The sequence below is a fragment of the Polypterus senegalus genome, chromosome 3 (genome assembly GCF_016835505.1).
Source record: "Polypterus senegalus isolate Bchr_013 chromosome 3, ASM1683550v1, whole genome shotgun sequence".
Lineage (NCBI taxonomy): Eukaryota > Metazoa > Chordata > Cladistia > Polypteriformes > Polypteridae > Polypterus > Polypterus senegalus.
This window is the reverse complement of record NC_053156.1, coordinates 211,519,229-211,545,748: the sequence shown is the minus strand read 5'-3', so window position 1 is coordinate 211,545,748 and position 26,520 is coordinate 211,519,229. Positions and strand designations below refer to the sequence as shown.

General features: G+C 36.1%; 1 protein-coding gene across 4 annotated transcripts in view; it reads left to right on the top strand.

Moving 5' to 3' along the window:
* Window positions 1-26,520, top strand: part of nkain2 (sodium/potassium transporting ATPase interacting 2) — a 1,134,729-nt gene that overhangs the window by 872,339 nt on the left and 235,870 nt on the right. For all 4 annotated transcript variants that reach the window (XM_039748406.1, XM_039748405.1, XM_039748404.1 and 1 more), the window contains one exon: window positions 6,388-6,588. In XM_039748406.1, the coding sequence (XP_039604340.1) occupies window positions 6,388-6,588 (201 nt within the window). The remainder of the gene's footprint in view (window positions 1-6,387; window positions 6,589-26,520) is intronic.

The following is a 26,520-nucleotide window of genomic DNA, read 5'->3' as shown; positions in this document are numbered from 1 at the left end:
AAAGTAAAGATCGCAGTATGGCATTGAAAAAAAAGCAGGACAAAGCGAGGTCAGAAATAAGAGACAGAGTAGAAAACAAAGTAAAACATTATAAAGAGGTTAAAAAACAAGGGGGCCAAACACATGTAGAGCAGGTTAGAGATAATAACAACTGGAATTCATAAGACTCAAAAAAACATAGGCGCAAAACACATACAGCGCAAGATACAGAATATGAATGCAGAAAAAAACAACAGTGTTAAAACAAAGAAAGTAAACATTGCATTAGTGCAAAAAACAAGAAATTATTACTCGGAAAAATAACAAAAATATGAATAGAGATCGAATATATGGACATAGGTGATATGTCAGAAGTATGTAAATATTGTAAGGCTTTGAAGTTCAAATCAGAGAATTTCAAAAACGTTTACCTCACATGCATTTATTGGTTACTTTGCAAAAAAAAATTATTAACTGCTGATGATGTAGATCGTTTTGTCTGTGCTAAAATTCCAAACAGAGAAACCTATCCTGAATTATGGTACAAAGTCATTAAACACATGTCTCACTGACCTCATTTAAAGGATTCAGCATATTGGGACTCCAAAGATTCCAAATATTGTTTTTTCAGAAATTCTGAAATAAAAGTGAAACTAATGAAATAGCAACAATTCAAAGAAAAAACAAATCTTAAAAATGTGTATCCGGAAAACCAAACACGGAGGTTGGCGAGCGAAGCAAGCAGGTGGCGAAGCCCCCTAGTCTTTCTAAATAAAATTGTTAGCTTTTCATAACTAACAAATCTTTGTTTCAGTGAGCCCTCTAATGTGGTCTAGAGCAGAATTATCTTAGGAGACAGATGACAGATGGTGATTGTGATTACAGTGTGTAAGAAGTGCCCAAAATTACAACACTGAATGAGTTGATAAATGGTTGCTGTAATTACCAACTTGGCTAAGGATAGCTTTTTATTTTTTTTCTTTCTTGCACTTGATATCCTAGAAGTGGGAGACTGTGAAGGATCATCCATAGACCAGGGTGGAGTGTGATAAAAATAAGAAAAATAAAATAAAAAATGTTTGTGTTTTTCAGATTCATTAGTCACATTCAAGGATCCTTTACATGTACTGTATTTACAGTGCACATGAGAGAAAACTTGCAAAGAGCAATAGAGGAAGGGACACCAATTCACAAACAATTGAGTATCCACTGCACACACTAAGCAAAGGCTTGCAATTGCACATGATTTAAAGTTTTTGTTTGATGCAAATCATTCACGAAGCATCATAAAATGTTCTAACTTGACCTACACACAATTTATGAGAGAATTACAAGCCTTTACCCACAGAAATAAGCGTGCAGAGGAATGAGCAATGGAAATTGTGTACAAGAAAGCATTTGTTAAGGTCCCACATGAGAGATTGGGCATCAAACTAAAAGAAACAGGAGTACTGGGTGTAGTGTGTGGATGGGTACATAATTGGCAAAAAAAAAAAAAAAAAACAGAAAGCAGAAGGTTATGGTGTAAGTAACCTTATCAGAATTGGCTGATGTTAACAGTGGTGTCCCTCAGAGGTCAGTGCTATAACCTCTGGTATTTTTAATATATATAAACTAACTGCATGTAGTCTTCGGGACAAAAACAAAATGCAAACACTCACTAGCAGTTTTACTATATTGGTGAACTTGCATAGGCATCAACTACACGTAAGTAAACCAAGACAGAATGTAGTCGAGTTCAGCTGTACACAGGCTGGAACCTGTCTCAGGCAAACGTATAGTAGCTCATTTTGTGAATGTACAACGTGCATGTACCACAAAGCTGAGTTTGTCTGCTTTGGCTGAGTGAGAAGTTAGGTGCATGCAAGTGCTGAAAAAATGTAAAGGTGCATGCATGGGCCATCTCACCAAGTGCAAGTCACACTTGTATAAGTTTTTACATCTTCCATAAAATTAACACCAAAGCCTGTAGATGTGGTTGAGGGTGAGCAAAGCAGTCTGCTCCATACACACACACACACAAACACAGGTGTTTTTTTTATATATGTCTAATCATCTGGATAGGAATATAAATAACAAACTGATACTAGGTGGATTGACAGAAAATCTATAATCCTTTGAATCATTACATCGGGACATGGACAGCATACAGGCTTGGACAGATTTGTGGTAGATGAAATTTAATATAAGTAAATGTAAAGTAAAAATGTTAGGGATTGATACATAATGAAAAGTCTTACAATTGAAAGTACACCTTATTAGAAGGATTTACAAGTTATACTTGACAGGTAGTGTTCAGAAGTCTTTATGTAGTCTAACAGAATGTTAGGTTATACATCACAATGTGTAGAGTACAAGTCCAAGAAAGTTATGCTTAATGCTTTATAAGATGCTGGTTAGACCTCATCTGGAGTACTGTGTGCAGTTTTGGTCTCCAGGCTACACAAAAGACATAGCAGCGCTAGAAAAAGTCCAAAGAAGAGTGACTAGGCTGATTCCAGTACTACAGGGAATGAATTATGAGGAAAGATTGAAAGAGCTGAGTCAGAGGATTAAGAAGGGACATGATTAAATGGTTAAAATTATGAAGGGAATTAATACAGTGGATCAAGATATAATGTTCATTTGGAAGAATTAAGTGGATATCACTGGCAATAATCGTTGGGCTGAATGGCCTGTTCTTATCCAGATTGTTCTCTTTTGTCAATAACTGTGTAACATTAAGGGCTGCATGTTTAACAGAAGTGGGACATAGGTGAGATCTTCTTCAGGCAATGTCACATTATGTAACTTTTAATTGTGGGATATAATAGACCTGCGGTGGGTTGGCACCCTGCCCAGGATTGGTTCCTGCCTTGTGCCCTGTGTTGGCTGGGATTGGCTCCGGCAGACCCCCGTGACCCTGTATTCGGATTCAGCGGGTTGGACAATGGATGGATGGATGGATATAATAGGCTTGGCAACTGCAGTTGCTTATCTCGTCATTGGACCATTACATAATTGACATCACGTGTGATGCCAACTGCCTCTCTAAGATTATGTAAATAAAGACTACGAATGAAAGTTGCTGAAAAATTCATGCAATGTGACATGGTTGACACCTGTCAACTTTGTTTATTTATTACTATTTTTTTTTTTTTTTGAGGCGAGGCAGCCATCGAGATGCATATGAAGCATGCGTCTAATGTTCTTTGTTTATGTTACCTGATTGCCCATTGTCCTATACACTGTATTTTTGTTGACTCTTATTATCATTATTCTGTATGTTGAGGAATGCTGGATGTACTCCCTCATCTTATAATACATGAAACATAACAAGAGATATATTGTATATACTTTGAATATCTATTAAATTAGCAATGCTTTATTTAGAGAATGAGAGTGGGCCTGTTTCTAGAATTATTCATCACAGCCTTGTACAGTTATTTCTGTAATTGCTCACAATGGTGGCTATACTGGCCTCATGGCATCATGTTATTCATTATAAATGAAATGTGTATTGTCTGTACAAAATTGGTCTTACATAAAGTGGCCCATGGTCTTTGGAATATAAGGAGGCATTTAATGGTGGAACCAGTAGATGGAAGTACAGTAGTTAGGACATTGGAAGGCTGCTTCTGGGCTGGCAGCCTAAGGGGTAGGGGGGATGCAGACAGATACATTGGACTTTAAGCTCTACATATGACTACTTCCTGTGTACTGTTTATTGTAGTCCCTCATTAGAATAACTGCATAATTACATCTGTGACAAAGAATATTTACTTTATACATTAGAACTTAATTTTAATTAAATATGCCACATACATTAAACAAATCTAGTACCTAATCAAACAATTTAAAACAATGAATCCAAAATGAAAGGAAATTACTCTGAAAATGTAGTATTTTGCAATTTTATTACATGGCAAATGACAGCAGGTTGGCACAGTGTGAATTGCACTGTAGCCTCACAGCACTAACTTCGTTCTTGACATGAGTGTTTTCTGTTTGAAATTTATTTTGCCTCTTTGTGATTGTGCAGATTTCAGAAATGTATCTTCTCTAATATGAGGTTTTATCCTTGTCATAAATTAGGAACGCCTCCTAGACAGGTCTGTGTCTTATAACATTCTCTAACATAAAATGCATGTTCAACCTGGATGACTGAATAGACTAGCTTTTTAATTATTAGGTATAAGAAAGTGGCATTTATGATGGTTAAACTAAGAATTAATTTAGGATAAGGAGTTTTTATTTTGGTTCTTTAGGCTTACATGCTTTGAGCAGCCTATAATTTTAGTTCTCACTTCTTGCCTTAATGTAGGCAATGTAATTAGTCCTGACTGAATAACAAGTGTGTGAGGGTTAAATGTCACTGGCATTATCAGATGGGATTCTCTCCAAGAATGAGCAGATGCTCGACTTTGTCTTCTCCTAATGTTCTGCTTGCATAAATGATTTTAAGTTGTTTGTTCCTTATTGCAACCAACACATTTAACTTTTAAGCTAATGAAACTGAAGACCGAATGAGGCTGAAATGTAATAATTGTGCAATTTATTCAGGTTTAATTATGCATATTGAAAAGAACTTTCTACTGTAAATAACTATTGCTCTAGCAACCATTTCTTGGCATTATCTTACAATGCTGTGATTAAGTGCAATCTAATGAAAGTTTCCACTTTTGAAGATGAAATTAGCATATTACAGTCTGTGAATGCAGTATATGGTTAAAGGGTGACCCAAACTACAGTATATATGACCTGAGGCTAGGGTTTCCTAACAGGAAGATGAAAATCTATTTGCCATGTGATAAAAAAGAGGAAAATTTAGTTGAAAAAAATACTACTGGATCCATTTTATCAATGCCTTTAAGAATTTTGAAGACTGGAAGTGCGACTAGTTGCTGAAGACGAGAGATGCTTGGAGGGAATTTATGAGAGTGAGAAAATTAGGGAGCATAATGGAAAAGCAGTTTAACTCTCATATCTAGTTAGAGTACTTCTCTGTTAATATCCTTTGAGACCCATTAAAATGCCCTTAGAAGATTTAACATTTTTATGTTGGAAAAAGTATTAGGTTAATCAAGTGAAAATACAGTATATACTTGATGATCCAGGGAGCACTGAGAAACCCTAACAAAAGTCTCAATGTTATGTTTTTTTTTTCTGGAGAAAACCACAATGTATGTGAAATACCTTCCATGTTGGGGGTCTAAACCGTCAGTCCATTACTCCATTCATCCATTTCAGAAATGAATCCAAATAAAAGCTTGTCTGTGCCAGGCTATCATAGAGCATATGGCTGAAAAATTTGCTTTCTGTCAAGGTGGAAAAATCCATGAAAATATATGTTATAAAGTTTAGAACTCACTGCCTGTGAGCATGAACAATAATAGGCTAAATAGTCTCCTCTCACTGACATTTCTCATTTCTTTAGGTTCTTTCTTTTCATAGTTCTGTATAGAACATTATGCAGTATATTCATCTAATAGTGCATGACAAGCACAATTGTCCTCCAGGAATTACAAAGCCATATTTACAGCCAATTTGGTCAATGCCACTGGTGACAGAATAATAGATATCTTGATTTGTAGGAACTGGCATACCATTAGCAAATGCACCAAAGAGTGCATTCTTGGCACAGTCCTTACATTAAAGACTGTCAGAGTACAATAATTTCACAGATGGTCTCTGTCAAAAATACACTGTGATTTGCAAAGCCATAGACATCATAATGTAATATATGAACACCATAGTGGTTTTATTCTTTTTTAGTTTTTTTTATTACAGTTTGATTCTTACTCATCATGCAAAACTGAGTTATCGTGCATTGTTTATGGTTTTCTGATTCTTCATAAACAATCATTACCGATGATTCATTCTGAACTGTACTCGCTTTTTATGTACATTACATTCATAGGTGGTGAAGGTGTTACAGCCACTAATTAATATCTTCGGAGTCAGGGACTTATATCCTGACACAAATTGCCATTCTTGTGGAGTTTGTACATTTTTTTCTGTGGAGAAGTGAGTTTCTGCACAAATGCCAATGATATGAAAAACATATTAATTTGTGTTTTAAATTGAGTGAGTTCAAGTTTCTGCAGGAGAAGGTTGACTGCTGTCTTATGAGCAAATCACCCATAATCCTTGGTTTCAATGAAAAGGTTCACAGAATGCATGAATAACCCCAGATATGAACACATATTTTCATACTACATCCAACAATGGCAACCCTCAGATATTGTATCTGTTACGTTCTTTTTTCATAATTTTATACGAAGAAAATAACATTGTATACAATCAAGTCAAATGTATACAACAAATCACTTCATAGTCACACTAGAAAAAAAAGGAAGAAAAAAAATCGTAAGAAGGTATTTGTTCAGCTTTATTGTCCTTCCTTAATTTTTCTCTCCTTTTTTTTAGGACAGAGATGTAATTATGACATTTAACATCTCTATGCATCGTTCTTGGTGGATGGAAAATGGACCTGGCTGTGTAGTGACTTCAGTATCTCCTGCCCCAGACTGGGCTCCTGAGGACCATCGATATATAAGCATCTCTGGATGCTTGTTGGAATATCAGTATGTAGAAGTGGTTCAAAGTTCTCTACAGATCATCCTTGCAGTAAGTACTGAAATGAGTACCAAATTCCACAGTAAAAAAGGAGCAGTTTAAATGAAGTTAGTATATTGCTACTGTACTTTATGTGGAACTGCAAATATTATATGTGCTAAGAGCACATAACTACATTTTATGAGGAGTCTGTTTCTCAGCACTTTGTCTTGTCAAATGTTAATGCTGCTTTATTTAGTTTTATTTTGTCTGAGACCTGCTTTCTATCCTTTATTACATGTACTTTATATCTAAAAACTAAAATAATTCATGCAAGCTGAGCTTTATTATTGTGGCAGTATACGCCTAATCGGTTTAGTTTAAAATTAAAGGTTTCAAGGAAATAAAACAAAAGTTGAGCAATAACATTTTTATTGGATATTTTACACTAAAGGAATATAAGTACCTTAATACCTTACTTTTTGAAGTGTTTTGCAGTGGAACATTTTAAAATTAATAACTGTATCTTAGCTTCAAATACTGATCGACTCAAAAATTAAATTTGCATGAGTAACTATTTGCAATTGTGTATAACAATATGTAACTGTTTAAAACATGTAAGAAGTAAACTTTTTCACTGCTGGTTCTCCATTTCCAATGAGATGATCACAATAGCTAATGAGCAGACCAGAGGCTATTCCAATATTACTCAGATGGAAAAGTCCTTAGGCAGGTCGGTTTATCTCTTTCCAAACAGGGCATAATCAATGTGGAGTGAAAATCATTGTGTTAGGTATTGCTAAACATTCTTGTAAATGATTGTGACTGCAGTCTGGACATAGTGGAATCTTTCTTGATGGCTTTGCATTTCCTCATTGGATAACATTTTATTGACACAAAACCAGCTCATATATGGAGTATGCTTAGGGTAGCACAGGTGTTTGTCATTTGGAATGAAAATTTTAAGTGGCCATATGTCTAAAGAGTTTGTATTTTCAGAATATTTTCCACTAAATATTAAAGTCTGCCTATATATCTCAGTAATTGAGTTACACTTTAGCCCCAGGTAACTAAAAATCCTTGACTGGGGTTCATTTTTGAGGACTCTTTCATATCCATTTGATATCAAGGAACATTCCATAATCCTAGTGACAACTAATGTCTTTGTACATCAGATAGGACCACACAGTTTTGTTTTCTTTTTGTTTGCTTGGTATATTTTGAATATGTGTTTAAGACTCTCCTCCAGTCAATCAAAACCTCAGTGGTCACTCAAGCTAAAGAAATATTATTTTAACCAGAGTCAGTCAGCCCATTAGGCAACTTAGGTAGCTACCTAGGGTGCCGTCATCTGTGTGGCACCATTAATGAAAGGTAATGGCCTCAAGCGCTCGAGACACTGAGGGGGGCTATCCCCTGGTCTTTGAACTCTAATGATACTGAGTGTGATGCTGTTATCCGTTGGGTGACATTTATGAAAGTAAAAGTGAACACACTCCATGAACCAAGGGGCACACACTCCTTAAAGTCCATGGTATATACACAAAGGGTCACCTTTGTGCTACTGAAGGAGTGCGCACTCAGGACACTTAGGACGACTTCCCCCGCCCCAACACCTTAAAGGTCGTCAAAGTCTAATAATGCCAACTACCTACTATGTACAACAAGGGGCAACATCCATCCACCCTGTCTAAGGCCCCAAATGGACCTTCTCCAGCACTGACTTTAACCTAAGAAGCTCTTGATGCTTCTGAAAATTTGGTCTTTACATGTTTGCAAATAGTATGTGTTATAGACATTCAACATTAAATGTTCTAGGTAGGCCAAAAAGAACGCTGCTCTTATGAAGTTGTTGACTGTCTTTTTGTTTGTGATTTAAAAGCCAGCTTTAATGATGACTACTAATTTGCTAAGTGCATCATATTGTTACATTTTTTTGAACCCAAACTCATATATATCCTGTACTGAATTGATCAGAAGGATAAATATATGAAAATGCAATATATATAGAAGTAAGTTCTTACTTAGTCATGAAAAATGGTTCCCAAGCCCAGAGATGACTTCAACTTGCATTTCAATAAAAACACAGCAGCTACTGTATGTATCATGTTGTTTTTTAATTGCAGTATTTTATACTCTATGACATGCTTTGACAGCAAGGACCTACAATATTTATCAATATCCAAAATATGAATTATTCTTAAAAAATCTGACTGCTTAGTGTTTAATTTTTAGAGTGACTACATAATCAACATATATAGAGTAGCCTTATAAACTGACTGGGCACAACCTTTCTGTAAATCTGCTCCTTTTTACTGTCAGTTGTATTTTTTTTAGGCTTTTACAAGTGTTCATTTTCTTGATATATTGTGCATTTATTTATAGCTTTTTGCTGTTCTGATGTTTTGACTTGTATTATTGTGTGCAATTTTAAACTACCATGTAATACTGCATTTAAAAAAAAAAACATATAAAATAACAATTGATTATCAGCCTTGTGACAATTCAGATAACAGGACCTATTTGGTTCAAGATAGCCCACTGTAACTCTAAAACAGAGTGTGAATATATTCACCTACATAAACAAATGTCAGGTTAAAACTGATATGCTTTGAATTGCTTAAATTCAGGAGCAACTGAAAAAGAATAGCAATGAAAACAGCTTCATTGCCCCCTGCTACTTTAAAGAACAGCTGCATACTTTTCAGTTTGATGCCTGTTTACTATTTGCTAGGACAAGTACTGCCCTCCCACTGTTCCCCCATATGCTATGATAGCCATAACCACACTACACATCATTTTCGGTTTATAAATGGATTTCTAATCCTTTCATTATTTTTTTACTGTAAACAATGCACTTGATTCATTCTCCTGGTTGACATTTTTCTTACAATTTATGATAAGGGCATTTAGGTGGAACTGCAATTGCAGTCATATGGTTTGTATAAATAGAATAAAAATAATATAAAAATGAGAATACTTAGTGCGTTAAGATAAAAACGAATCAAGTTTTAAAAAGTACTGTAATTTGTCTCTCTTTTTTCTTTAAAAATTGGAATTGAAATCTTTGGTTAATATGACATTGATGTGCTCAGCAGGAATACCCAACACTTTGTACTGTCACTTACCCTTTTTATTATCCTAGCAAATTCTATTAATCATATACTAAATTTAAATTTCACAAAACACTGTTCTCTGATCTTTATCATTATCATTATATCGCATATCATAATAGGAGTTGAAAGAGTCATGTTTCATGCATTTCATTTATGCAAAGCATCTGTAAAACGCCATATTGTTTATCTGAGTAATTGACAGCTACAATAAAAGTCATTATTTATATTGTTATTGAACAATTAGGTTATGCCTAGAGTTCACTCTGCAATAAAAAAGCTGACAAATTAGCTGCAACCTTTAAATTACAGTTTTGAGACATCTGCGTGCTGTAGGAATTTGTACACCATGTTACAGATACTACTAAATCATGCTTCTACAGATCATCTGCTCACTTGTGCTCAGCAGCATTTGATGGATAGTTGTTGTCTTAGTAGGCATTATTACCTGAATCATTAAGTCTGACCAGCAGTTCAGTTACAGGAATAAAGCGGGTGTTTGCTCTGTCTTTACATATGCACTTTATAACAGAAATCTTTACATTGTCATTGTTGTACATTGCGTGTAATATAAGTATGGACTCTGGGGAATAAATTCACTTCAGCCATACTGTATGCTTTCAATCCATTATCAAGGTCAGAATGACTTTGGTCTAAATAAATTGTATATTAATTCTAGTACTGACATTTTAAAATTACAAATTAATTCAGAATAAATGCAGGATATTCTATGTTATTGTTCATGCAAAAGATAATTGGGAAGTTATTGTCAAGCCACAGCAGATAATTAGAAAGAAAAATTTTTATAACCCGAAAACAAATCTAATGCATGCATAAATCAGTGTCTTTTATAATTTATCTTTTTTGGTTAGTTACATCTTCTAAACTAACCCTCTGCAATGTAAATCTCACTCATGATATAACATATCCAGCCTAGTTTGCTTAAGATTAGCTGGCTAAAAAAGGCAAGATTCCACAGAAAAACTTTGCTGGTTTCAGTCTCAGTTTTGTGCAGTAAAACTGAGTGCATGAGAATATTCACAAGCACAGCAAAAGAAGTAGATATTTTAGTGTTGTTTCAGAAATTCTTCAAATACTAACAATAAAATTAGACCAAAAGATGGACACAATTGTAATTTGGGTCATTTGAATCATCAAAACGCCACAGGTGAAACTTTACATTTTCAAAAATCTAAAAGATGAAGGAATAGGACACGGCCTAACTTTCAGCAATACTACTTAGGTGTGACTCTATATTATGAAACTACTGGAGAAATCAGAAAGAAATGAAGCCTGGTTAGCAATATAGAGGAAATCATACCCAAGCACTTCACAATTACCGTATATACTCGCGTTTAAGTTCTCCTGCAGATAAGTTGGGGCTTGATTTTACCGTATAATTTCCAGTATTTTAAAATGTTGGTCATATAATTCGAATGCAGAAAACTCACGCTATTGATCCAATAGATTATGATATGCTAACGCCCACCTGAGAGAGTAACCATGGAGCACACAGCCTTTTTTTCTATGTATTGTGCCTGCTTGACCACATGGTAATACCTGAAATATTCTGAAGCGACATTTGCACTGTTTTATGATTTTTGTATCTCACGCCTTCATACACCTTTATCGTAAGATCAGCCCTTATCTACAAGGGAGTGTTCGACTTCAATGACTTTTAAATTAAAAGTCATTGAAGTGGCAAAACAAATTGGTAACTGCACTACTGCAACAAACTTCAATGTGTCTGCGAAACTTGTGCAATTTTTTGGGTTTCAAGATCTGATTTATATACAAAAGAACTGAATAAAAGTCATAAGTATCCATTTAATCCTGCATCTGCAGAGGGATAAATTTAATCTGGCTAATTTAGAGTCACAGGGAGGCAGTGATTATTGCAGCAGCACTATAACATAAGAAGCAAACATGGCACACAGGTCTATTGTGGGACGCAATCACATAGCCAAACAGAAAAGAGTGTGCTGCATGCAATCCAATAATTAGCAGAACTTTAAGACCGATTTGCAGTCGCCACTTGAATTTTTTGAGTCAGCCCAAATTTCAGCTTCATTGGCCATTGTTTCATGTGTAATATGAGAGGGATTGCAATACCCGACTGTATCTTACAATTAGGCTGGTGTACAACTGGAAGAATTTCTGTCATGTCTTGAAGTGTGAGTAGTCTCACGACACTGATTTTCTGATGTATCTTTAAAAATTTCATTGAGCATTGTTTGCAGTACATTGTGCATTAGATATTGCCATTGTCAAGCTCATTTATACATTTTTTTATTAGAACAAAAGCATATTAGGAAAACTGTAGCACAGGTAATAAAAACACAGTGCTTTAAATTACATAGATTATTTACCTCTAATTCTCTCTGTAAAATAGCTGGACCATATTGTCTTTGCCTCGACCTTCCATGTGTCCAGTCACGCCTTTTTCTTTTCTTTATGCTTTCAGAATACAGCATAAAAGAATCAGAAATGTAGCTGTTTTCTTTGTTGAAATTCTGGGAAGCTTGTGCTCCAGTAAGCATCATATATGAGTTGAGTCTCTAGTATTTTTGCAATGTTCATAATGTTTTCTGATTTCTGTGAACTTTCCTTTATCCAGTTTTCTTCAAATCCAATAATTTAAAGGAATACTCCATCCAAAATATTTTTATTAATATGTTACTTACCCAGTGTAGTTTGTAGTGATGGTCAAGCAAAAAAGGAATGTCATGTTGTTATGCAGAACAAGCAAAAACAATCAGTTGCTGTGTGTTGTCAGCTCGGGATGATCTTGTACCGATCTCGTCTTAGTTTTGTTACCGTCACCACATCTATAAACCTTCTCTTGGGTCTTTCTCTTTTCCTCTTAACTGGCAGCTCTATCCTTAACATCCTCCTCCCAATATACTCAGCATCTCTCCTCTGCACGTGTCCAAACCAGCTCAATCTCGCCTCTCTGATTTTGCCTCCCAACCGTCCAACTTGAGCTGACCCTCTAATGTCCTCATTTCTAATCCTATCCATCCTCGTCACACCCAATGCAAATCTTAGCATCTTTAACTCTGCCACCTCCAGTTCTGTCTCTTGCTTTCTGGTCAGTGCCACCGTCTCCAATCCATATAACATACCTGTTCTCACTACTGTCCTGTAGACATTCCCTTTCTCTCTTGCTGATACCCATCTGTCACAAATTACTCCTGACACTCTTCTCCACCCATTCTACCCTACCTGCACTCTCTTTTTCACCTCGCTTCCACAATCCACATTACTCTGTACTGTTGATCCGAAGTATTTAAACTCATCCACCTTTGCCAACTCTACTCCTTGCATCCTCACCATTCCACTGACCTTCCTCTCATTCACACACTAGCATTTTGTCTTCTTCCAGTACCATATACCAGTTTCTACCAGTAATATTGCATGTCAGTTTCATTTAGAAATAATAACATTTTTTTCAGTTTATAGGATACAGTGGAACCTTGGATTGTGAGTAACTTGGTTTGCGAGTGTTTTGCAAGATGAGCTAAAATTTTTAATAAATTTAGACTTGATAAACGAGCAATGTCTTGCAATACGAGTAGCACATACACGCTTTGTCTGTCAAGCGTCACGTGATCACAATTGAGCTGATGGTTCTTCTTTATCTCACTGCAGGATTGTGGGTAATCGTCTCCCATTCTCCATCTGAGTTGGCGTGCCTCACTCATATAGTCAACATCCGTATGAGTGTATACTGTTTACTATTGCATGGTGACCACGTGTGTGTGTTGTAACGTGTAAATCCCTGTCTTGTACCCCAAACACAAAGCTGAGTCTCAGTACTTTAGCAACACCAGCTTTATTCAGGTTGAAACAGGAACAGCATGGTTATTTATTATAGCGGGACCTGCCACTAACTATACACAGACACAGCAGTCAGGCAGGGTCGGGGCCAGGTTAGTAGCCAAGTAATACTGTGCCCTGAGCATTTATAATGTTACTGTATTACCCATCAACAGCAGGCGCTTATAGCGATCTTTTCGGATTCTCTTTTTTACGACGGACTGCTACAGCGCTTGGAGCTGTCGTCAAGTTGGGTGGAATCCCAAAAGAGTTTACAAGCTCACTCACACCAGTCATGATTCTTTTCAAAGGTAAAGTGCAGGTTACTTTTTTTATGTATTTTTACTTATATTTTGTATCAATCATTTTTATATGAATAGTTTTAGGTTGTGGAACAAATCATCTGAGCTTCTATCATTTCTTATGGGGAAATTTGCTTTGATATATGAGTGATTTGGATTGCAAGCACGTTTCCTGAACGAATTATGCTTGCAAAACGAGGTTCCACTGTAGTTTTATTTTACTGATTAAAATAGCAAGTTCATTATATTAAAATCAATTCAATTCAAACTAGTCAGTGAGATCTGTGTTCTTGCCTTCTTTTGCCATGCAAGTCAATTTGTGATGATATTAAGCAGCATTCAGGCCTTGAAGTTACCCATACAGTGCCTGTTGATAGAGTGGGTGGTAATGAACTTAACGTAAGCTAAGATTTTTCACACAAATGCTGCTTGTTGATCTAAAGGCAGGCAGCATAGGCACCAGAAGCTTTTTCTAGCATTTAAATTTCTTTATTTGTAAGGTCTAACAGTCCTCTCGTTGTAATTTCAATTCTTTTGTAAATCTGCCAAAAATGTGTCTTCCATAATCTATAGTTGCACAAGCCAGTTAGTAGAATTTCAAACTCCACATTGCCCCTCTCTTAAAAAAAACAGTTAAATTAACATCACTCACCAGGTTTTTAGGAATTATAACAAATGAAAAACATTAGTTTATGTAACTGAAAATCTTGAAAACTATCACAAGATTTTGTTTGAACTACTCATAAATACAGTACACTGAATTACCACTTTGTTAACTACACATGCACCACGCAGATTTGGTCCACTCTTTTACCTTACAACAACCTGAACTTTTCAAAGCATAAACTCAAAAACATTTCAAAAGTATATCAATCCCATGCCAGTTGCAATGTAAACCATAGTTGTTACCAATATTATGGTAGTGGATCTATATTCTGGAAAGCTCAATGTCCCTCACCCCACAGATGATAGGTTGAATTGAGGACTCCTCAACTAAAAAGCCCCATACATTGAGTGTTCCTTCAAACGTATTGTGACATCTGCTAAACACTTGATTCTCTCAGCACATTTCACAATTACCTTGTGGAGTATATTTTATTTTAAATCACAGAGATTTTGATAGCATTTTTACATAATGTACAAATTGAAATCTATTAGTATGTCCTTATATGCACTTTGAAGTGAGCTAGTATGTCCTTATACACACTATCAGTTTCTTTAAGTAATGCTGATATTGCTAATGTTTTAAGAGCAAGCTAACACACAAGACATTCTCAGTGTCAACTACAGTTTCAATCAAACAGCTCAAACCTGTGTCACAAGAATGGAACGGGGACATAAAAAAAAGTTTGGGGAAGCCACCCATATGTTGTTTCCTAGCTACAAAAATAGGAATAATTGTTGTACACATGTGTACAGATCGGAGTCCAGAACAGAACTGACTTCACAGCCAAAAGATGACAGTTTTAAAGGCCAGCAGAGGAAATGACGTCATCAAAAGGGCTGGAACTGGAAATTACGTCATCAGGCCGGGAACTGGAAGTGAAGTCATCAGTGGGGCTGGAACCAGAAGTGATGTCATCAGGGCCAGGCAGAATTTCCCGTAATTGGTCTGCAGAGAAGATAGATAAAGAGTTAGTGTATTCTGTCACCACCTGGTCTGGCTTGGAATTACTCTCATTTGGGCCCTTTAGCTGCCTCCCATGCGCACGTGTGTGACACCTGATGTTAAAATCTTCCTTTATGTATGAGGTTACTAAAACTTCATAAATGTGTTGGCCAATTTGGTCATTGATTTCTGTCCCCACTTTTCATACAGTAGTGACAACATTGACTCCTCCATCAATTATAAGGATTCAGTCATATTCTGCCTTTTATTAAACCAAGCATTGGTTTTGGGCAAGATTTTACCCTATTAGAGCCATAAAACCAGTCAAAATTGTTAGAAAAAAACACAGTCTTAACCTCCTTAGTGATATGTTTATCACAGGAAAAACATTAAACTCAATAACGTTGATTTTTTTTTCAACAATAAAAAAATATTATTACGTGCAACAGTAACAAAAACATTTAAATACCGAAATGCCAATATAAAAACAGTACAAAAGATATGTCTAGTGTCAAGTGATATACTGATGCATGTCCTTTGTGTGATATGTTTTGAGACAGTCACCAATGCACAGCCTGATGTTGCAATTGGGAGAATAGAAGAGTATTTCTTTGCACATTTTACTTATATTTTTAGGTTGCTTGCACATAAGAAGGTACAATGTCAGGGCCTGACCTGCACGATCGACATGCCCCATGTGTTATTGTGATTTCACATAGGGCAAAGTTCACATTTCCTCTGACATGAACATAGACAGTTCCTGCATTATGAACAGTGCATAGGGGGCTAATGTATTGCTTGTCCTTGCACTTGATTGAAATTGTTTTGCCTTTTTCTAATGCTGCTACTCTCACACCTCACAGAAGCTTCATGCAATCAAATTCACCGACCTATAGTGGTGCTTTGTCTGTTCAGTGCCATATCATGCAGCAGTTTCACTTTGCATGTCAACGTCTGATGAGCAATTCACATTGTCATCACTTGATTCCAGCAGTGTTGCCTTTTCCATTAATTTTAAAACTGCCTTTAGGACTTTTTGATTACCATTGTGTTTTTAGTTGGCGGCTCTGCCTCACTCATGAATATCGATAAGTTACTTTACAAAGGCAAAACACATTGAAATGTTCATGATTTTTTGTAGTATGATGTTATTTCATCCACTAGATAGCAGAAGAATACTGTTCGGAGAATTGTTTGAGCTTAAAAATGTAAAGCAGATTATTACACATTACCCCGAGTCATGCTTGGGGTTAGTGTTTACATCAAGGCAGCCATAGAAAACTGGAGTGTCATTCAATGCAACCGTTTCTTGTTATGCAACATATTTTTAAGTGTCATTCAATGGCCTATGCAGAGATGGGCATCTGTTTAATGTTCTGAAAAATTATGATTGTGTTCCATTAACCATCCAACATATTGCCTCACAATTTACCTTCTAATTATATTCACCTTCAACAAATATTTTCTGCATTTAACAGTACAGTAGGTGAATTTGCATCTTGCCACTGCAGAATAACTTTTACAGACATTTACGTAGATACTGCTAGTTTGATTGATTCAGTTTTATCATTAAAGGTACTGTAATTGGAATTGATGCAAGATTTCATGTTCCCACTGGAAACCCCCTGTTAATCGCTATTTGGTAATAAAAAAACAAAGTAAGAAAAGATATCTGAATATGCACCTTAGTAAGATCTTCAGTTAGGAGCATCATCTGCACTTCTGGTAGTCTCAATCAACTGATGATGTCCAATGATGATGTGGATTTTCAGTTAAGATGCAGAAACAGAAGATGAGCTGAAGTGACACCAGTCCTTTTTCATGCAGTGTTCTGCCATTCTAAAGAGGAAAATGGAAAGTGTGTAATTGTTTCACTCTCCCACTGTGTCTGTCAAAATGTCCCTGTAAGAGACCTATTACAATTTTGTATTTGACAGTGTAATTATCTCGTTATTTGTTTTAAAATATCCAACAAATTACACATTTGACAAAGAAAGCTCGTTTGTACCATTCCTCCAGATTCCTGGCCCAAGATGGCATGATGAAAAATATACTACCGACCACCAGAGCTGCAGCAAAAACAAACAAAAAAAAAAAGTGACAGAAAGAGTACTTGCTTACTGTGCACAATCCAAGTACAGAACACAATAGTACAGAAAAGAATAAAAAGTAAATTATTATTTTGTGAATACAGGAAAAATAAACCACAATATGTCAACTATTTACAAAAACCTTATCTGTAGTGCACTCTCCCACACATGAATTACTGTACAAAATAATAAACAAGCCACTAATACACTAAGAACAGTAACGCAATGATTTTAGAGATAAAAAAAAAATCCAACCACAGTAATCCATCCATCCATTTTCTAACCCGCTGAATCCGAATACAGGGTCACGGGGGTCTGCTGGAGCCAATCCCAGCCAACACAGGGCACAAGGCAGGAACCAATCCTGGGCAGGGTGCCAACCCACCGCAGACCACAGTAATGTTTTTTTTTTTTTTTTATTTTAACATATTTCAGAGTTTTGCTAAGCCATACCTCAAATCCATGGAAACACTCCCTCACCGTCTCTTCCTTCAGGCTCTGTCATTGATTCACTGCAAAAGAGAAAGAATCAGGTATACTTTTTTCTTTCAAGAAATGAGACCGGGTTCATCTAATAACAACAACATTTATTTCAACAGCATATTTCCATGCAAGGAATGTAACTCAAAATAGACAATGTAAAAGAAGACTTACAGTGGTGTCCTGCAGGTGGTGGTGTTTTTCCAAATACATGGTCTCAAATTACCTTCTGTCTGGTCTGCTGTTCTTTATTTCACCACTGCATTTATCACCTTATGCTTCCTGTATTGACCTTTCTCCTTTAGTTTTCACTGACCCTCCAAGACACAAGCAGCCTAAAGGCTTCTCTAACCTTAATGTGTTCTTCTGTAGTATTATCAAAACACGGAAAGGTACAAACAGACACTGACCAGAAATATGTTTGACAACTTTTACACGTTGAGCTTGAGTCTTTTTATAGAGCTAAATTCGACTATCCACATTGGTTGATATGAATAAAAATAATTTCTTGCAATAAATTACTAGCTTTGTCTAGCCTTCGTAGCATTGTGAGTTTTTCAGTTTTCACAACAATTACCTAAATAAGTGTTAAAATGATCTTGTTAACAATTGCAGTTTACTTTTGCACTGCCTTAATATGGAAGGAGAAAATCATCAGCCTCTCTTAAAGGGTAATTAATATGGACAATGTTGAAAGTCTGAAATTAACACAAAGAAATTCAAGAAGAAGCAACATAATATTTAATCCAATTGATTCCAAGGAACTAGTCCACGTTGGAATTCTATTCTACTGTAAAGCCTCCTTGAGATGTTTTGTTTAATTCTTTTCTTCAGTGCTGGTTATACACTAATACAATGGCACACTGCGTGGGTACTGGCCATATTTAAGTGCTTTGCAATGTAATTATTTTGATATATACTCTATTTTGTTTGACTGTTAGTAGAGGAAAAATACCTTGAATTCCTCCATAATAGTAATTTGGGTAAATAATCATAAAAAAGGCCTTATTTTCTAAACACATACAAAGTAACAGGAATATACGTATACTATTGTAAAATGACACCTGCAAATCCTTAACTCTACTTATGCCTTGATAAACTCTTTTTGATCTCTTCAATTATAATGTTTTTATCCTGTACCACAAAATTCTAAAATTTGTTTCAGTGGTGGAATGCAAATTATATTAGAGGACAAAATCCATGCAAAAATAGACTAAGCATATTTAAAATCCCAAAGTCATAGCAATATGTAACAAACATATGATCAACCTCATTGACTCTGACTGCTGCTTTATGCTTAGCGTGTGTCACACATGTGTTTCTGGGTACCACCTTCTTGGCTAATATTACTGCCAACCACAATGTTTATCACTGAAGGAATTAAATTTCAGTTTGTGCCATTATCAGCTGTCTTGAGTTTATAATTAAATGTGGTTACCAAGGTGGTACCGCAGCCTTTCTTGTTTTTTCCAAGTTCTCTGCTTTCATGATCGTATCTTACACATTTTAATAAATACATTGAATTTTGTTCCCACAGTGACTCTATTTGCCATTCTATTGGCTCAATCAGGACATTTTAACGCAAGAACCATTCAAGTTATTAAACTGCTCAAAAAAATTAAAGGAACACTTTGGAAACACATTAGATCTCAATGGGGAAAAAAATCCTGCTGGATATCTATACTGATATGGGCTGGGTAATGTGTTAGGAACAAAAGGATGCCACATTGTTTGATAGAAATGAAAATTATCAACCTACACAGGGGTTTTTTCAAAGACACCCCAAAAACCAAAGTGAAAAAATGATGCAACAGGCTAGTCCATTTTACTGAAATTTCATTGCAGCAACTCCAAATCCTACTCAGTAGTTTGTAAGGCTGTCGGGACATGCTCCTAATGAAAGGATAGATGGTGTCCCAGATCTGGACCAGAGCATCACTGAGCTCCTGGACAGTCTGAGGTGCAACTACCTGTGCAACCTCTGTAGGGTCCAGGTATTGCCTCATGCTCCCAGTAATAACACTGACCGTAGCCAAATGCAAAACTAGTGAAAAAACAGTGAGAAAAGATGAGGAGGGAAAGATGCCAGTGGCCTCCACCTGTTAAACCATTCCAGTTTTGGGGGTCGTCTCATTGCTGCCCCTCTAGTACACCTGTTATTAATTTCATTAACACCAAAGCAGCTGAAAAAGATTAACAACCCCCTCTGCTACTTAACTGACCAGATCAATATCCCAGAAGTTATATTGATTTGATGCTATACTCTGATTAAAAAGTGTTCCTTTAATTTTTTGAGCAGTATATTTAAGTTTATGGTCTTGTGCTCAAAGAAAAATGTAATTCCTACTTGATTTTATATGTACATACAAAAACCCATACAGTGCCGTTTATATGACTAGCTGTTTTATAAGCTGGCAGTATTTATTATTATAATTGGCTCTTCAGTAGTAGTAGTGATGACCTGTGGATGTGAGTGTGAATGGTCCTGTAGCATTGGCTAGAACAGCGGTGTGAGAAAAGTGACTGGCTGAGGTCTTTAATTATTCTCTTTGTCTTTGTAATGCAGAATGGCCATTATATAAGTCTGAATATAAGGCAGCTTGGTGCTAAGGATATTCTGTGCCACCTTCACCACCTGCTACAATGTTTTATGATCTTGAGCTGAGGGTACCATACCAGAATGTGAAGCAGCCAGTAAGGATGGACTCCACTATTTACCTTTAGAAAACAGTGGTAGCTGATGGATTAATCTGAGATTTTCTGAAACATTTGAGGAAGCAGAGTCGTCTTACCAATAGCCATAAAGTTGTGTCCACTTTAATTCATCGGTGATGGTCATTCCAAAAAATGTTAGGCTGCTGCTCCCCTGACCCTTTGAACCTCTTCCCCTCCAATATACAGTAGATATAAGTATGGTTTACTTTCTACATTCTAACATCTATGAGCAGCTCCTTTCTTTTTCTGAGGTTAAATTTTTGTCCTGGCATCAAAGTCTACTCTACTCTGTAAGCCATCTCATCATTGTTGGTAATCAGGCATTTCTGGAGAAATTCCAGAGGTTATGCATGAAGTTAATTTATTTTAATCACTTTCCAGGTGAGCAATGTATTGTTTATAAAGAAAGGAGACATTTTTCTATTTTGATGTTAGAGAATTTTCATATGATGGCAGCATTATTTGTTATTAGCACATGTGAGTCGGTTTGATTTTGATATGCTCACTTTTTTCCTTTAACACCAATCATAAAATATAACATTTTTGTTAGAAAATACACATAGATGTACAGTACATAGCATAGCATAGCACTAAGACAAAGTAATTTGTACCCATGGTTATTTTAAAAAATATCATACATTACTAAACTTGTAAGGTCTTGGCATAGTTTTGACAATCTGTTCACATCTTTTCATCATGATAGTAAGTTTTTATCAGTTTACAATTTTACTGCAATGTTTAAAATACCTTTTTCACAACTTTGTCACCTACTGTTACAATTAACTACTTTGTAAGCATTATTACTGTTACAGATTTGGCTATTGTAAAAACAGTATGGTATTTATCAAAGTGTTATCATGTTTGTTTTCCTTATGCGCATCAAGCAAATGGAAATTGTATTAATCCAGTTTATAAGTGAGTGAAGATTTATCTATAATATCAATTTTTTACTTCCTTTTAAAGCAAATATATATTGAGTAGAAATTATTGGAATCATTATGCTTGACTGCATTTTATTTTTCATTTTTTCATTTCTTTTCTAAGGGCAGTGATGAAGTTAGGGGTACTCGACAGCGGCACTAACCCAACACAGACAGGCAGACATAAGTTCCAGTCCAGCACATGTGTTTATTTACAGATGGGGAGCGCGTTTCTTTGTTCCCCACAGCGCAGTCCACAAAGCACACCAAACACTTCTCTTGTTCTTTTACTTCCTCTCTCTTTCTGTGTCCTTCCCCTCCACTCCTCTCCTGGCAATCTTTGTCAACCTCCTCCCAACTCTGGCTTCTCAAATAGAGTGAGGCGACTTATTTTAAGCAGCCCCTGGGAGTGTTCCAGGTGGCTTATCAGTATTACCTGGAATAACTCCCAGGTGTGGTGGAAGTCCATTGCAGGGATCTGCAGCTTCCTATGGTAGCCCCCACCAAACTCAACAGGGCTGTGCCAAGCTTGCGGGAATTTGTGGTGCCACAGCTGCCCAGGAGGGCTGCCCTCTAGTGTCCCAGGGGAGGTATTGCATCAAAGATGCTCTCTCCCCCCGGACCCTCTATCCAGCTGGCATCCTGGCCGGGTAATGGCGGAGTCCGCCCATCAAACAATCTGTGTGTTTCTTGCAAAATCCAGCTACAATTATGTATTTACATTACCACACCACCGTTTTCAAACAGTTTGATAGTTAAAGTTCTTATAAAAAAAACAAGGATTTACTGTAAATCAGTATTAGTTTGAAAGCCATGCGTTATTCACTGCTAGGTCAAAAATCTATGTCATTTCCAGCTGATTATCACAAAATGTATACTTTTTCGGTGCCTTTGAGCATTTTTAGAAAAAAAGTTCCAGAATGATATCAAATGATACACTCAATGTCATCCCTTGGGGTCTGTTTTATCTTATACCAGTTGCCTATATCTACTTATTGTTTCAGGCATGCTTGTTTATTAGGCAAAGCCTGGCTGCCATAAAACTTTCAACTCTGATATTTCATATTTGGAAAGGAAATTCAAATGTAGTGATAAGCACTTTGTGCTCCATTTACCACACCTAAGTATTAGTACTTCATAGTCTTGTCTTCCTTCTGTGATTTTTTTTTTCCTGCCTCCACAAACCAAAATGTCATTCCCTGTCTTGAAGCCTTTTCCTGCATTAATTCTGCCTGTCATTTAGTGTTTTTTTTTTAATTTAAACTAAGGGGCTTTGCTTGGCAACCCACTAGTTGTGAAGAGGGTGGCTGAACGCACCCCAAGAAGATGTCGCCACTCCTCTGAAACCCCTCTTAAACCGTGATACAATGGGAAACAAATACAGTTTTTGTTTTACCTCCTCTTTGCTCAGTCAGCTGCTGGCTTGCTACTGCTGCTCTGCTGCGTGATCTGGACATTACTTGCCTACCCCTTTCCCCCCACCGCATGCTCTATGCACCGTTGTGACGAGGGGGGCTGAACGCACCCCAAGGAGACACAGCACTCCTCCGAAACCCCTCTTAAATGGTGATACAATGGGAAACAAATACAGTTTTTTTTACCTCCTCTTTGCTCAATGTGCATTTCGTCTCTCTTCTTTCCCAGACATCATCAAATTCTATTCTATCTCTTTTCACTGTTCTGTTATTTCACCAAGTAATATTTTCTGTTTGTTTGTGCTAATGCGATCTTTACTCTGCTTTTTTTGAGACTTTTGAATTTTCCTACTTCAATATCTCTAAGGTACTCTGCATGTGTGTCACGGGACTTGCTTCCAAAGGTTGTAAGTATGACGTGACTTGACCGTCTCGCGTGATGTGAAAGTGTCTCTGTCTCTCAGTCTCTCTTCAAAAGATCATGTCTAGTCACAAGTTTTTTTTTTTTATAATAGAGAGATTATTTAAATTAAAAAAAAAAAACACTGACTACCTGTGCATTGTGGTAAGTCTGCAGTGCAATACCCACTTTACCAGTAATGATGACAATCGAGACTATTTCAGTCAAGATGCATCAGAGACAGAAATGACACATTTCTCCATAGTATTTGGAGTGTGGATGTCATCAGCCTAATCTGTAGGAATTAAAAAAAAAAAAAAACATGAAAGGGTATCTGTAAGAAAACTCAAAGCACATGCTTCCAGTGTAGAGCTTTTTCCTACTGAATAAAGACAGAAATGTGTGCAATGGTATGTTTTAGCTTATCTTTACACAGAAAATATGTAGCATGTCACATTATTAACAAATGCACTGCTGTCCTCCACAGTGATGTGAATGATTTTACAGGAGTACTGTAAATTACCTGCATTACACAAGGGCAGATAAATAATTGCATACGCAATAGTGTGAATGAGGCTTGAGGGAGAAATTTTCATTTTTTTCCCCTCCAAAACATCTTTAAAAATAATAATAAACAAAAACTCTTTACTGAGTTTCAAGTTTCATGATTGCAAAATCACATATAAAACAAGTTTTAGCTTAATTTTGCATAACTTTATGCAACGCAAACCTCAACCTTCACTCATCACTACTTATACAGTAATGAAAAAACTTTACAAATTATATTAATTATAAGCAGTGTAATGCATGAACTAGTTCAAAAGAATGCGTTCATTGAACAAGCCCATTTTTCTAAGAACAGTGAACTTAATGTTAGATATTTGCAAGAGAAGAACTTGAACAAGAGCTAGTTCAGTTTTATGTGACATTCTGGTTTAGGTCCAGATTAAACGTTTTCCCTTACCCTGTAATGTAGGGGTGGACCCAAATCCGAAGATGGTATTTGGATAAGCACAAATAGTGGATTTTTACAAATTTTTATTTCGTATGAACTTTTTGCCATTTATTAGTATTCGGATAATATAACATAAAATCATATAGGCACTGTCTGTGTCTGCCTGCTTGTGCTTAAGCTACACCCCATACTGACTTGAGCATGCGGTGAAGCTCTGCCTTCACTTTTAGGAAAATGTTATACTTCGTGAGGCCACTTTATATTTTTCCCCATTGGACATGCAATATGTGAAGTGAATTTTGACTGATGGCACAATTTAACTGGCAGTGTAATAGGCTAGCTCACCTAAATACTGGTTCCACAGTGACCATTTGTGTCACACGGTTGGAAATAGAGCGGTAATTTATATGTATATTTGCCTCAATTTAATTTCTTTTTTGACCAGGAGGATATTAGCATTAATGTTATACATGTTTGTTGCTGGGTATAACTCAATAATCTGTATTTAAATAAAAAAAGTCTTCATATTAATTGTATTTTATTCAAGAACACTGTAATAGCCTAATACAGTGGTACCTCGGTATACATCCTTAATCCGTTCCAGATCCTTTGACTTATACCAAACAGGATGTATACCAAATGAATTTTTCCCATAAGAAATAAAGGGAAAATGATTAATCCGTTCCCATGAAAAAATATTCTATTGTTATTGGCATATTATACAGTACATTGATGGGGTTTTATAAAATAATTTAAATACTGCTTAATACTAAAATACATAAATGCAAAAGCAATTAGATGAAATAAATGAAAATGTAACCTCACTTTACTTTTTAATAACGTCTTTGTTTTTCACAATCGTAGATACCGTTGTTCTCGGCATACGGTATGTAGCAGTCAAGTCTTGGATACGCATGCCACCTTCATACTTTTAAACAATCAATTCAAATTTACACAAAAAAACACAAAATCACGTGAAAATTCACAGAGAGTTATAGCACATGTTGTTCACTGAATGCTAGCATCTGGCATACTGATGCTCGTGGGCAGTCATGGCTTTGTCTCGAGAGTGGTAAACAAGGGTAGCGTGCAGGTTATTCACTGAATGCTAGCAACTGGCGTACTGACGCTCGTGGGCAGTCGTGGCTTTGTCACGAGAGAGGTAAGCAAGTGTAGCGACAAAGGTCGTATGCCAAGCTAAATTTTTCATGTCCAAACAGGACGTATACCAAGTTGGACTTATTCCAAAGCGGACGTATACTGAGGTGCCACTGTATAAGGCATGCAAAACTGAAAAAAGTAAACTCATAGGTCATTTATTCTCAATCTTTAGAAAATACAAAATGAACTGAAAATGAACTAGTTCAAAATTGAAATGGTGAACCTTGAATGTGAATTTATTCATTTTAATCTGTGTGACCTGTAGTTCTTGTAAGGTGTGAACTTGCACAACACTGATTATGAAATTACTGCTACATACTGTATAATTAGTGTGAATCTCATGTTGGGCCACATAAGCATCTGATTCAATTAAAGAGTATAACAAAGTTAAAGTATGATTGGAAAAGCAAAAAAAGTGAAACTTAGAAAGACATACTGTAATTTGCTTATTTTAATATAATGCATAACCCTTTGTATAATCTATATGCACATTTTTGAACATACTTTTTTTTCTGAGGATAACTAATTACACACATTCACTAATAATCTTGTAGTCTGTCATATTTGAAAGTCACTGTTAGAATAAAACAGTAGGTGTGATTTTAGGTTAAATTAACATGTAGACATATATTTACTTGTGATTCTATTAATTGTTGCAAATGGTTTTCTTACAAACATTGGGTGTTTCAACAATAAATAATTTCAGCTGCAAAGGCTGATATGGAGAAAATTAATTCCCAGTCTCTAATCCTACTTAAACATTGACACTTGCAGTACTTTAATTAATAGCCCACGAAAAGATGCTTGGTTAATAAAACAGTTTACAAAGTGTGGTTTTGTAACAGGATTAATATTGTATTCCAGATCAGGTTTCACAGATGCCAAACATTTGGAATTGAGCCCCATTTCCAACCATTATCACAGCATACAAGTGTGTCCCTTCTGGTGGATTTGTCAGTATAAGGGCACTTTATGTAGGTGCCATCACATTTATAATACTAATTACAGCATGTAACTATATTCAT